This window comes from Haliotis rufescens, unplaced genomic scaffold (assembly GCF_023055435.1).
Source record: "Haliotis rufescens isolate VD_foot unplaced genomic scaffold, xgHalRufe1.0.p SCAF_9, whole genome shotgun sequence".
Classification (NCBI taxonomy): Eukaryota; Metazoa; Mollusca; class Gastropoda; order Lepetellida; family Haliotidae; genus Haliotis; species Haliotis rufescens.
Genome location: NW_025964383.1, coordinates 43,133,363 through 43,148,011, shown reverse-complemented (window position 1 = coordinate 43,148,011; position 14,649 = coordinate 43,133,363). Strand labels below are relative to the sequence as shown.

Sequence of the window (14,649 nt, the reverse complement as noted above, 5' to 3'; positions counted from 1 at the left end):
AAGCCCATTTGAGGTGTCCCCCGCCGTAATATTGCTTGAAAACTATTAAAAGAGGTGTAAAACCCTACCCACTCACTCACGGCATAGGTAGTCTACAAACGAGTTATAGGCTCATAAACATTGATAATTGGACTAATAAATCATGTTTAAAATCGGCGAATATATTGTTGAGTTTGTTAAGCTGATATATCGTAAATGGTTTGGTATATATGACACCAGCTATGACTTCAGCGAAAAAAACATGGGTCGGACATGCTCATGTTTCAAACCAAACATTACCGCTCTTTGCATTATTCCCGCACTATCACAGCGGGAGGCACGAGAAACTAAAATCACACATTGTACCCATGTGGGGAATCGAATCCCGGTCTTAGCGTGACGGGCAAACGCTTTAACCACTACCCTACCGCCCCTTCACCAGTGGATAAAACGGAGAGGTTATCATATATCTCGTCCATCTATTGGCGAGCGAAGGCAATACATTGTTCATCTGTTTTCTTCTTCTTTCAGATTAACAGGAAAGTGACACTGAACGTACAAGACATTTGAAGATGACCCTGTTCCTATTCTTTTTCGCTTGGACAACATTTGTCTGTGTTACTTGCCACTTCTACATTCCCGATCTCCCAGTGAAGCGCTACGTGAAACCAGGAGACATCAACATTGGGGCGATCTTCCCCGCCTACAGCTACGACAAGGTGAAACCATGCGGCAGTCAGTTACGCTCGACTGTCATTCTGCCGTTCATTGAAGCTCTCGTGTACACCGTGGAACAAATAAATAGCGATGATTCCATTTTACCTCAAGCAAAACTTGGCTTCGTCATTGTTGATGACTGTCTTAAAGAAACCACGACCATTGCCCAAGCATTGTCCTTTCTCCCTCAACCAAACGTCTGCATGTGCAACGACACCTGTTCACCGTCTAACAAAACAACGACACCTGCTTATGACATCATAGGGGTCGTAGGGTCAATGAAGAGCTCGAACTCAATTGCAGCAGCAACACTGCTCGGACCAGCTCATGTCCCACAGATAAGCTATGCTTCCTCCAGCGATGAGCTGAGTGATAAAACCCTTTATCCATACTTCCTAAGAGTTGTCCCCCCTGATAGATTTCAGGTTGAAGGAATCATTACTTTAATTCAACGATTCGGCTGGAGTTATATTTCTGTCGTATACTCAGAAGGTAGTTATGGGGAACTTGGCTTCAAGAATCTGAAGCAGCGGATGGAACAGCTAGGGTTGTGTATAGGAACATCCCACAAAGTTGCAGAAGGGGCTGAGCCGTGGGAGTATGACAAGGTTGCTCTGGACCTGAGGGATCACGGTAAGGTTGTCGTCGTCTTCTCTGGCCCGACTCACGCCAAGGAGCTCTTTTCAGCCGTGAAGCGAGCTGCTGATTTGAAAAGGTACGTCTGGATCGGCAGCGATGGTTGGGCAAAACGAATCCTCAATTTGTCCGAATTTTGGGAGGTAGGTCTCGGGGCCTTCACCTTCACATTCTACTCTAAGACGGTTCCTGATTTTACAAAATGGTTTCAGAACAAAGACCCTATGTCAGAGAAGAATCCTTGGTTTAAGGAATTTTGGGAGACTCAATTCACATGTTCTTTAGATCCTTCTGTGGGTAATCTCTGTGATGTAAATATGACATTGGCATCTACTAACTTCATGCCTGTGTCAACGGTCACTCCGGTAATGGACGCTGTTCTGACATTTGCACATGCAGCGCACGCCCTTCTGCAAGACGCATGTCCGAACCTAAATGGAACCGATGCACGTGGTTGTATAACGGGTCCCGCTCTGCTGGACCACATAAAGAAGCTCTCTTTCATTGGAAACAACGGACACGTGTCTTTCGACGAGAATGGGAACCTTCTAGGTAGATACATTGTGGAACAGCTGGTGAGAGAAGGAGAGTCGTTTAAGCAAGTACCAATCGGAGTCTACGACTACGAAAGAAGCGTCATGGACTTCGTCTTCAACGCCACCATTACATGGGACTACGTCAGCCGAGCTGCAGACACAGCCATCCCCGAATCCGTCTGTAGCAAACCCTGTCTCCCTGGCGAGTTCCTCATCCAAAAGGAGCCTCGATGTTGTTGGGAGTGCAAGAAATGCAGGGAGAATGAATACATTACACACAACGGTACCAACTGTGCGCCATGTCCTCTGTTCTCGTGGCCAGATGTTCTTACAGAATACAAATCTTGCATTGAAATCAGAGCTACCTACCTAGTATGGCGAGAACCCTTGTCCGTTATGCTGCTTTTCTTCTCGTCTCTCGGAGTAATAGCATCAACGATCGTCTTTGCCCTGTACATTCGTTTCAACTCGTCCAAGTGTATAAAAGCGTCTAGCCGGGAGATGAGTTATCTGATGTTGACTGGGGTGTTCCTCGGGTTCTTGACTGTTGTGGTACTCATATCCCCTCCATCTTTCATCAGCTGCCAGATCAGCTTCTTCTGTTTTTGCATCAGTTTCTCCTGGATCTATAGTCCGCTGCTCACCCGGACCAACAGGATCTATAGGATCTTCGAATCCAGTAAGAGGTCTTCAAAACGCCCAAAGTTAATCAGCCCAAAGTCTCAAGTCATCATTGCATCCGGGATTATTTTGATTCAGGTAAGTGAACTGTTTTAATTCTTCCTAATAGGGATTCCGGGTTAGAATAGGTTCCCAATATCCTATGCTGGTCGAAAAAGACGACCAAAGGGTCAGGCTTGGTGACTCTGTTCATTCGGACTCGGATTATTGCTCACAACATCATTCACTGGATTGTCTGGTCCAGATTCGATTATTTACAGGCCGCATCATATAGCTCGAATATTGCTGAGTGTGGCGTTAAACAACAAACAACTGTGTCCTCAATGGAGCTGGAATATTCCAGCTATATGATGACGGTCTGTAAATAATCAAGTCTGGACCAGACAATCCAGTGATTGACACCATGAGCTTCGATCGATGCAATAAGATGACATGCATCAACCAAGTCAGCGAGCCTGACCTCCCGATCCCGTTAGTCGCCTCTTACTACAAGCATAGTCGCCTCTTGCGTCATATAACCGAGTTCCTAATGGACAAGTATAAAGCCAATCCTAATTATATGATATGATATTTGAGATAAAGATACATATCCTTCTCTGAATGCTACTCTTAGTCGTACGGAAGGAGGCCTAGACCAAGATTGGCTGATTAGAGAGTTCACCTGGCACTGTCTCTTGACGAATATCCATTTAAATGACTGAAAAGGGCAGGGTTGTATAACGGGTTTGTCACGCCGGTTATATTCCCACTTGGGTACAATGTGTGAAGCTCATTTCTGGGCCCCCCCGCCGTGATGTTGCTAGAATATTGTTAAAAGCGGCGTATTACCCAATTCACTCACTCACTCACTCATTCCCATTGTGGAACCAGCACAGACACGTGGTGGTGTGTTTATCAATGTAGCTACTAACCTTGATAGTACAGATTCCACTGCTGCCAAACAGATCTTAGATCATCGAATACCAGACTCAACCAAGTTTACTTGTCATGAATTGAGTGCTCAATAGTCAGGCAAAACCTAGTGTAAACATTGACACAACATCAGACAGGAATACATCTGCTGTTATCTATTGGTATGATATTACCATTGTACAAATCGGGTACAAGTTCTGAGCCCAGTAATTACTGGGACATTTGTGTTTTAAATGTAACGGGAAAGCTGTTTACGTTTATTATAGAAAAACGTCTTAGAGATTGTTTGGATGTAAATAATCTGGAAAATATGCTTCAATGAAAGCTATTTTAGGTGACACAGGACGTTATCCCATTCATGTATTAAGTCAACTTCGAATGACAAAATATTGGTTACAGCTACTGAGGATGGAGTCGCAAATATATCCTGACCAATGTTATGAACTACTGAAAGCTCTCGATGACAAAGGCAAAATGAATTGGGTCTCCAATATCAGATATTTATTATTTTTATTTGTGTGGATATCCCAAGATGTAGGGGATACAAATTTGTTCTTTGTTCAACGACTCTTTTAAACAAAGGTTACAGGATATGCATAGTCAAAACTGGCATGATAGTATATCTTCTTCTCGTTTCTTCAGCCATTACAAGGATATCAAGTCTGCTATAGAACCAGAGAAGTATATAAGTATGTTCAGAGTGTCATTACAAAATTTCAGTGTATATTGTAGACGTAGATGTGAAAAGGGGACGTTGAAATGGGTATGTGTAAAAACTGCCAATAAGGAGAAATTGAGGATGAATTTCATGTTTTATTAGTATGTGATAAGTATGAACACCTTAGAGAAAAGAATATTCCGATCTTTAACAATAGGCATAAAACAAGATGTTAATGATGAGTCTTATAAAATCCAACAACTCTGCCATTATACGTTCATTAGCCATATTGTTGAAAGACATATTCTCTGTCAGATACTTTTTATATATCATGTATATCACATGACTAAACATATGAAACTGAAAAAACGTCAACTGTGCAGTGGGCCTTAAATCTGGCCTTAAATACCGACTAAAATATCTAAAAAAGATATAAAGAAAGAACCGAAAAAATGCACCCACCCTCTCCCCAAAATCACAGAAGTCACACAATATTATACATACACGACGACATACAACAACGCAAAAGACACATTGGAAAACTGGCTTATTACTCAAAATACATCATGGCAATACCAGGAAGATGCGTCAACGCCACATCCTAGATAATGCCCTGTAACGCGACGCTTCCTGCGTGAGCCATAATTAACACAACTCCACGTCAGAGACAGTTGTTCTCGTGTTTCTCGGAAACACTACTTACCTGCGAAAGATTAATCAGTGTTAACTATGAAATGCTAAACTACTCAGCTAAATGTCGACTCAGGAATATGCATGCTGTTAGCTGATCAAAGATTTCTGATGAATGTATGAAATTAATCTATTTTCCAACGGGCAAAACCCCGAAGGATCAGAGTTCATAATTTACTTGGCCATTTCCGTTACCAACATAATGCCCCGGTCAGCAATCGTGCCGAGAAGGATTTAGATATGTGTTAGTATGGAATCCCATACGGGACATTGTCTCCCTCACAAAAACATTTGTTTTGGTTGGTTTGGTTGTTGTTTAACGCCGCACTCAGCAATATTCCAGCTATATGACGGCGACTCGTAAATAATCATGTCTTTCGCTGGCAAACTGGTGTTTGTCTGTTTGTTTGTTGTTTAACATCTGGACCAGACAAACCAGTGATTGATATCACAAGTATCGATCCACAGAATTAGGATATACTTTGACATGCATCAACCAAGTCAGTGAGCCTGACCACCCGATCCCGTTAGTCGCCTCTTACGACAAGCACGGGTTGTTGATGACCAATTCTAACCCGGATCTTCACGGGTCCTTACAAAAACAAGCAAACGGTGACAAAATTAACCAAAGCGCGACAATACGACTTTTGGAACATTTGTCGCATTGTCTCGCTTTGGTTAAATTTTGCTCTCTTTGCTTGTTTTTGTGTAAGGACGACAACCCGACAATGTCCCTTATAGGATTCCATATTTTAGTGACGGAATACTTTCCGCTGCTTTAGGTCAAATATTATTTTCAAGGGAAAGTTTTCACATTGAATCTTTTCAGGACATTAAGCTCATCCAGAGACCAATGACAAAAACGTAGATACGGCCCCGTTTTGTACAACGTACTAATTACTGCATTCTAGCACATACGATGGTAGCTCAGACATTAACGCATATCTACGATAGATGTTGCACTTTTTTAAAATCGAGTCAATATTTTACCATATGAATACGATAGTTTTTAGCTGAATGGTGTCGTGGCTTAGCCAAGGCGTCACGTCGAAGACCCGGGTTCGATCCCCAAAATGGATACAATTGTTAAGACTCTTTCTAGGTGTTTTCCGCCGTGATATTGCCAGATTAATTCTTCACAACGAATGACAATTTCTCGTTTATTTCTGCGATATTTAAACCATATAATGACGATAGGTTTAGGATACGTACCTTAAAGTTACTCAGCCCTGTAGAACGTTGGAGGGTATGTTGAAATGCACATTTATGTTAAAATGAAGAAATATATATATGCTAATTGTCACCCCATTAATGAACCTCTATACTTGACTAAAAAGTCCGTTGGTGTCTATTCTAGGACATTATCAAAGTGACCATCAACTGACCACATTCAAGAAGTAATCTATTTCTAACTGATATTGACCAGTTTATTTCAAAGGACGAGGTAGGATAAGGGTCTGCATGTTGAGCAATTGTTTTGCAATTAAGTAACATTTTTAGAAATAGTTATGACAGTTATCAGATTCATATGAATGAGTTAGTGAACGTGTATTGTTTTACGCCGCTTTTGGCAATATTTTAGCAATATCACGGCGGGGGACACCAGAAATGGGCTTCACACATTGTACCCATGTGGGGAATCGAACCCGGGTCTTCGGCGTGACGAGCGAAAGCTTTAACCACCAGGCTACCCGACCGCCCCGTCATTGTATGAGCATACGTCTCTAACATTTGGCATATAAAGACATATTGTTTGGTAGGCATTACTTAGAAGTTGACGCATGACAAAGTAGACACAATTTATGGATAACAACTTCTTTAATTACCGTAAAAGCGACGCTTCAGAATAGATACGCATATCTTGTTTGAAAACGGTATAAGGATCCATACCGAAGCGTCGCCTTTACAGTAATTTCACACTATATTCCAACAATGAGGGCATACATGGAAATGCACAATTCCAAGCAGCGTTGGACATCGTTGTCTGGGCGATTTTACTTTAAACGAGGGGGCCACAGGTGGCCCTGTCGTCTAAGGCGCAGCGATTCATTGTGCAGAGTTACGTCCCTTGGTCACGCCAGAAACCCTTGATTGTGGGTTCGAATCCCGGTTCGCCCCGATTATGTTTCTAGGTTTGTCAGCACCATACCCGTGCTCGAGGGTTTCACCGAAGTGGTTAACGTCTGAGACCTGCATCACTTAGGGCTTTCCTCCCACATTAAGCTGACACGCCGTGATATAACTGGAATACTGTTAAAACCGCGTTAAACCCAACGATACCCTCTGGATGAACATGGTTGGACTCTTTATACACGATGTACCATATACGTAGTCCCCCTGTTCATTAATGCTCCAGACCGCCTTCGTGTTCTTGTGTCCTCTACCCGGACAGGGGAAGCTCGATGGTTCGATCCCTTTCCTCATCTTACCGAACGACGTTAAAACATTTGTCATTTCCCTGCTATATAAGTGCAATAATCTCGTCAGTCGTCAATTAACTTACATAGTTGCCTTGGACAGTTTTCTATAAAAACAGACCTATGAAGATCCGGGGTAGAATAGGTCTTCAGCAGCCCATACTTGCCGTAAAAGGCGACTATGCTTGTCGTAAAAGGCGACTAACGAGATCGGGTGGTCAGACTCGCTGACTTGGTTTATGCATGTCATCGTATCCGAATTGCGTGGATTAATGCTTATGATATCAATCACTGGATTGTCAGGTCCAGACTCGATTACTTACAGACCGCCATCATGTAGCTGGAATATTGCCGAGCGCGGCGTTAATCAACAAACATCATCATCATCATCATCATCATCATCATCATCATCATCATCAATATCAACATCGTCATCATCATCATCTTTACCGACGCCGACTAAAGAAGGTCTGCTGCACCGATGACGTGGATCGCTGCTCATTCTTTCGGTCACTGGTTTATGATGCTAAGATTCATTTATTTACAGACTGCCGTTATCTACCTGCAATATCTTTCAAAAAAAATATTTCGGTTAGGAGAATTATTACCTGCCAGAGATTGGTGAACTAAAGATGTATCAGAATCTAAATATAGATGATAACACCTTTTGTACCCGATTAGAATACACTGTCGGGCAAAACAAAGTCTACACTTGAACACTGGATTTGACAAGGTTTATCAAAACGTTACCAGGCTGAAAACAATCGCCGAAACTCAAGGTCCAAAACACAACTATGATACCCGTATCAAATTCACCACCATCCAAAAAACATTTCTTATCTGTTTCATCTTTAGCCAAAATCGTGGGTGTAAACATTCTTTTGTCCGTCAGTGTAAGTCCCCTGAGCTTTAATACTTGACGTAGATGCGATGTAACTTGACGTAGATGCGATGTAATTTGTTCGGATGGGATCGCCTCCGTGGTCTGGTGGATAGATTGTCTGCCCAGAGATGCTACAAGGTGGTACTTGTTGTTACCCTGCCTGGCACTCGGCATTAAGGGCTAAAGCAAGGACTGGTCGACTCGGAGTCAGTATACTGTGTCTGAGTTGGGTTTTCATGTTTAACTGTGGCATGGTATCTCAGTGAGCTAGCACTATAAATCGGCATCAGTCCGGACTAGTACAAGCAGCCACACACACATACGTGCAGGAACGTCGCTATATAAACGTAGTAATCTTGGTCACACACGTATTTCACCTCGATTGGATGGTCAGGCTCGGTTAGCTTCTGTTTGTTTGTTTGTTGTTTAACGCCGCATTCAGCAATATTCCAGCTATATGAAGGCGGTATGTAAGTAATCGAATCTGGACCAGACAACCCAGTGATTGACATCATGAGCATCGATCCACGCCATTGGGATCGATGACATGCATCACCCAAGTCAGCGAGCCAGACCACCCGATCCCGTTATTCGCCTCCTACGACAAGCATAGTCGCCTTTTACGGCAAGCATGGGTTGCTGAAGACCTATTCTACCCCGGATCTTCACGGGTCGGTTAGCATCTTAAAGCTGTTTGTCTGACCCACTCGATCATTTAAAGACAACTGTGACAACACTTACTCACTCGATCATTTCTAACCATACTTTCTGCTTTCAGGTTGTGATATGCATCACCATCAGCATCCTGTATGTCCCCTCCTCCAAACTATCGATGCCTGTGCGCACAGAGAGGTACGTGGAGCGTAGCTGCGACTTCACCCTACCCGGACTAGCCTCGTTCCTGACCTACAACCTCGTTCTGGTTGTCGTCTGCTGTTTCTTTGCCTTTAAGACCAGGAAACTCCCCGACAACTTCAACGAGTCTCGTTTCATATCCATGTGTGTCTATACCACTCTGGTTCTGTGGTCAGCTTTCATCCCGTCCTATTTCACAGCAGATCGACAGTACCTGAAAACTGTCATGTTATCGATTGTTTTAATTCTCAACAATATCGTCGCTCTTTGCTTTCTGTACCTACCAAAGATATACGCTGCCATTTATCTTGAGACAGACACAGCTCTTCCCCCAGCGAGTACCAGGTTCACTAGATCGACAGACGTCACCGGCATCACTGGCATTACGGAACGGAATGTCAACTTCCTCCAAGTACAGCCTATACACACTTGAAATATCGAGTCCCATACCTTCCTACTTAGAAATTTCCTCGGCACGAGGCGACTGAATGGGTCGGGTGGTCAGGTTCGGCGGTCCCAGTATAAATTGCTTGATTGTCAAGTCCAGACTCGATTATCTACGGGCCGCCGTCATATAGCTGTAATAGAGTGGCGTTAAACTGCCCAAAAAATCTATTATGAAGCTCCGTGTAACGTTTGGAACCATTTACAAATGACGTTGATATAATTTTTATAACTGTCTGCGATTTCACAACAGCCAGATCATTGTACAGAAACATTGCATATTATTCCAGCGGAACGCAGGTCCTGGGTCACATCACGAGATAAACTCATCCCACATGAAAACCCATGTTCGAATTATTGTAATATTTTGGAAAATGGTCACAATAATCATATTAAATTGTTTTGTTTATTTGGGCATGAGATAATCAAACACAACAATGTCGTCGTTAGGGATCAAATCTCATTCGATGTGTTTCGAAATGGAGCACAAAAACATCATGTCTGATGCTTGAAAACTTGATAATTGATGTTGATGTTGATGTTGATGGAGTAGTAAAGTAATTGCACAGAGTAATGGGGATGTTTTGTAAAAGGGGCATAAGAATAGCTTGCGGAATTGATGTGAACGTGTGTTTGGGGGGGGGGGGGGGGGGGGGGTTGAGATGGTAATAGTTGGGATGGTAATAGTTGACATGGTAATAGTTGACATGGTAATAGTTGAGGTGGTATTAGTTGACATGGTAATAGTTGAGGTGGTAATAGTTGACATGGTAATAGTTGAGATGGTAATAGTTGGGATGGTAATAGTTGACATGGTATTAGTTGAGGTGGTAATAGTTGAGGTGGTAATAGTTGAGATGGTAATAGTTGAAATGGTAATAGTTGAGATGGTAATAGGATTTAGTGAGGAGCCCACAACGTGTGTTGCAAAGTGTGTGCCTCGTTCACTTAAGAGGTTGTCGCGGTCTATGTTTTCGTGTTTACGTTGAAATATTACCTGCTTAATGTCCTCCACGGTTTGTTTGTTGTTTAACGCCGCAATCTGCAATATTCCAGCTATATGACGACGGTCTGTATAATAATCGAGTCTGGACCAGACAATCCAGTAATGGTTATCAGGAGCATCGAATCAGGCAACTGGGATACGATGACATGCATCAACCAAGTCAGCCAGCCTGGCCACCTGATCCCGTTAGTCGCCTTTTACTGTTAGACAGTCGGGGCAGTGGCCTGTACAATGTTTATTTTTTGAAAATTTTGTGCTTATGGCTATTGAGGCTTGTGTGTCCAATATGGATCTAGTTATAGCCCTGTCCTGTTTGTATTGGAGATATGATGAGGCTGTGTTGAGGTCTTTAAACTACTTGTTTCGGTGTCTAGCCGGGAGCGCCACATTTCAGAAATGGCTATTGCCGGTAGGGCCACATTTCCAGCTGAGTGCATTTCACCTATTCTAGCGGGTAATTAATTAATCCGATTACCGATACCTTTAAATGAGTGTCCCACATTTAAATTACTAAGCGTGGTGTTCTTTAGAGATACCTTTAAATGAGTATCTCACATTTAAATTACGAAGCGTGGTGTTCTTTAGAGATACCTTTAAATGAGTATCTCACATTTAAATTACGAAGCGTGGTGTTCTTTAGAGATACCTTTAAATGAGTATCTCACATTTAAATTACGAAGCGTGGTGTTCTTTAGAGATCAAAGGCCGTCTTAATTGACACTGAGTTCATCCTGTTATTCATAACATATTTAAGTGATGTCGTGTTCACTCCATATCAGAACCATGGCAAACGCACAAGTTCAAATAAAGTTCATTGAAAGTGTCAGAGGAGGCCTACATTTATACTATGATGGCTTTAAGTTTTGGTGTAAGACATTTGTACTGCAGACATTGTATTTTGTGATGGTACATTTTATGCCTGTCCCAAGTTGTTTGATCAGATTTATTGTTTACATGCTGAGGTGTTTGAACGTGCAGCTCACAATGCCGTGACTGATGTATTTCCTGGGATATTAGTTAGAGGGTGTTTCTTTCACTTCACCCAATGTATCTGGAGGAGGGTGCAGAAAGAAGGTCTGGTGATGGACTATAAGGAAGATGAGGAGGTGAAGAAGCTGGTGAGAAGAGCTGCTGCCCTCCCTCTAGTACCTCGTGACAAAGTGGATGATGTGTGGCTTGATGCCATTGCTGACTCTCCTGCTGGCCCTAAAGTGACTGCTTTCATGGACTACGTGACAACCAGTTGGGTTCAAGGACAGGCCTTCATCCCAGAGATTTGGAATCACTTCGAAAACCAAGGCCACCGTACCAACAATCACCTGGAAGGGTGGCACAACAAGATAAAGAAACTTGCCAAGAAGTGCCACCCGAACATCTACGAGGTAGTGAAGCTATTTCAGCGAGAGCAGTCACTCAAAGAGGTTGCAGTCCTGAGACTCTCTCACCAGTGGTCAGAACCTTCACGAAGAAAGAAGTACAAGGCAATCGATGCACGTATTGCGTCCCTCAAGATCCAGCTCCTGAACCAACACCTGAGTGAGATGGAATATGCTGACCACGTGGGCGACCTCCTTCATCTGCAGTTATGATCCATTATGATATTCATATGCTATTCATATTCATCAATGTAAAGTTCTGATGAATATATATCCTTGTTGAATAAGAAATGAGAAAACAAGACTTTTTTTGTTATATACGGTAACCTGTTAGAATCACAAAGCATGTTTTGACAGCATAGCCGTGAGAGCCACATTATACAATCACGCAACCATAACCATCGCCGGGAGCGCCACATCAATTTGGGCTATCTATTTTCGAAATGTGGCGTTGCCGGCCTGTAACCACTTGTTTCAAGGGCAAGTAAAGTGGGGGGGGGGGGGGGGGGTGTGTGTGTCATACTATTAGATAGTATGCAAATGTCCAAGTGAAAATGCTGGAATCACACGTTCCGTTTTCCGCTTCCAGAACAAACATATTTGGGGGCGTGGCCTTAAAGGGTGCGACGGTGGGTGACAAATGTTTTCATTGGCTGGAGTGCTTCTTAGCAGCTGTATTGTTTCTTCTATTTCTGTAAATACAGAAACAACATCACTGTATACATTGTTAAATGTGAAACGTCACCTTTCATATTGTGAATATTTATAATAACATTTGGCTCTATGGTTGCTTTGATAGTCATACCATTGTTCTGCGACGTTTGACGTCAACTTACTTCAGTGACGATCGCCATGTTTGATGTCATGTAATCTGTAATAAATATGAATTGAAGCTTGTGAATTGTGTTTTTTGTGTTTCGAAGATGCTGTAGTTTAAAAAATAATAAAACGTCAAAATGTGATCGTTAACCCATTAGATCCCTTGTGTCGTGGCTGGTCACATTTAAGAATCTGTAAACAGCATTTCATTACCAACAACCTGTGGGTACCATAAACGGTGACATCTTACTTGTCCTGTAATTCAATTAATAGCTCAAATCATACTAAGTTGATTAATATATTCACTCACTCTTTGATATATATTTTAAAAGTTTTCACTCAGTATAGTGTATGTGCATATTGTTCCCATATTGGTTGTGTCGTTATATTTTGTGAAATATTCATCAATTACTTTGTATCACATATGACATGGCCCTCTGAATCCCCATTGTTTTGCCAATCATCACAGAATTTGTTCCTATTAGAAGGTGTTGTTAGACAAGTAGGAAGACTCTCAATAAACCATCATTCAGTCTGGGCGACCCGCTTTAGCAAAAGTAAGGTGATTCCCCTCCATGGCAGAATTTTTCGTTGGGGACGTTTTCGTTTTTTATAGTCTGGTTTACGCTATTTCAGTTTTTCAAATTTTATTTGTGTCAAACATTTTTGATTAAGTATGCCCCAAAGTATGAAAATCTGCAAAGTTGCGATGTTGACTTTACTTGCCCTTTAAGATGTCCAGCTATCCTGAAACTAGGTTATAGATGTCAATTTAGCCTTGAGTTTGCTCAGAATAATTACTTTGACATCGACCTTGCTGTGGTCCCGTGTATGTACGCAGGAGATAATAAACACAACAGTGTTGTCGTTAGGGATCCAATCTGATTTGATGTGTTTCGAGATGGACCTGAGCACAAAAACACATCATGTCTGGAGCTTGAAAACATGATCGTGTTCTTTCATTGGTCAACCAAGTCAGCGAGCCTCATCACCCGATCCCGTTAGTCGCCTCGTACGAGAAGTATGGGTTGCTCAAGACCTATTCTACACTTTCGCTTTATAAGGGCATGTAATGCTAGTACACATGTAGTTATCTTCGCTCATTATTAATCGCGATTTTTAGTGATTCTACATCACGTGGCGAGAACTATACAGTGTGTGTGTTTATAACGTGACGTATACTCGTACATTTTCTTCTTGTCACAGAATACATGACGTCATGACGTCAGCAAGAGATTTATACGTCACAGATTATGAACTAACCATCTGGACATCTCTTCAACTTGCTCACCTTTGAAGTTATTGGTTGTTTGATTGAATAAAAATCATTGGCAAACATGAAGCATATTTCGTGATGTACACATTCAAAAGAAACTGAAGATTTGGCATCTGAATGTGGAACTGGTCAGCAACTGCTGGGACGTCCCAGTGCTTACACGCGCCGTCTCAGAAGGGAAATGTTCCGTGTTCTCGCTGTGTACCATGCAACATCTACCAACACAAAATGCAAGATACTTCTCATCCTCCATATCTCCAGGGCTCACATTTCGGTAAACCTAAACTAACCCCTGTGGTTCTGGTGATATCAAATTACCCGCCCTTTATTTTGGTTAATTAAGTTGATTTGCTACGCTACTCAGTCTAACGGACCAATCAGAATGCGAGCTACAAACTAGCCTCACTGTTAGGTTGATACTATCAACCACATGGCGGCTAGTCTCATTGATTACGACAGAGCTTGGGAGAAATTCAACATTGAAAAACTGACTGTCACGCAAAAGAAAGCCCCCCAAAATCTTTCTGATAAAAGGGGACACGGGTGGACCCGTCGTCGAAGGCGCCGCGATTCGCTGTGCAGAGTTGCGTACCCTGGACACGCCAGAAACCTATGATTGTGGGTTCGAATCCCGGTTCACCCCGATTATGTTTCTAGGTTTGTCAGCAACATACCCGTGCTCTTGGGTTTCACCGAAGTGGTAAACGTCTGAGACCTGCATCACTTTGGGCTTTCCTCCCACATTAAGCTGACACGCCGTGATA

General features: G+C 42.4%; 3 protein-coding genes across 3 annotated transcripts; all 3 read left to right on the top strand.

The window, feature by feature from the left end:
* Nucleotides 1–551: 551 nt before the first annotated feature.
* On the top strand, nucleotides 552–2,241 carry LOC125377368 (metabotropic glutamate receptor 3-like). Its single transcript, XM_048390425.1, has 2 exons — nucleotides 552–2,045; nucleotides 2,191–2,241. The coding sequence occupies exons 1-2, from the start codon at nucleotides 552–554 to the stop codon at nucleotides 2,239–2,241; spliced, it is 1,545 nt and encodes a 514-aa protein (XP_048246382.1).
* Nucleotides 2,242–2,373: 132 nt separating this feature from the next.
* LOC124122522 (metabotropic glutamate receptor-like) lies at nucleotides 2,374–9,397 on the top strand. The gene is made up of 2 exons (XM_046485569.2): nucleotides 2,374–2,627; nucleotides 8,888–9,397. The coding sequence occupies exons 1-2, from the start codon at nucleotides 2,382–2,384 to the stop codon at nucleotides 9,395–9,397; spliced, it is 756 nt and encodes a 251-aa protein (XP_046341525.2). The 5' UTR covers nucleotides 2,374–2,381.
* Nucleotides 9,398–11,427: 2,030 nt separating this feature from the next.
* Nucleotides 11,428–12,722, top strand: LOC125377367. The gene is made up of 3 exons (XM_048390424.1): nucleotides 11,428–11,870; nucleotides 12,380–12,419; nucleotides 12,714–12,722. The coding sequence occupies exons 1-3, from the start codon at nucleotides 11,497–11,499 to the stop codon at nucleotides 12,720–12,722; spliced, it is 423 nt and encodes a 140-aa protein (XP_048246381.1). The 5' UTR covers nucleotides 11,428–11,496.
* The last annotated feature ends 1,927 nt before the right edge of the window (nucleotides 12,723–14,649 follow it).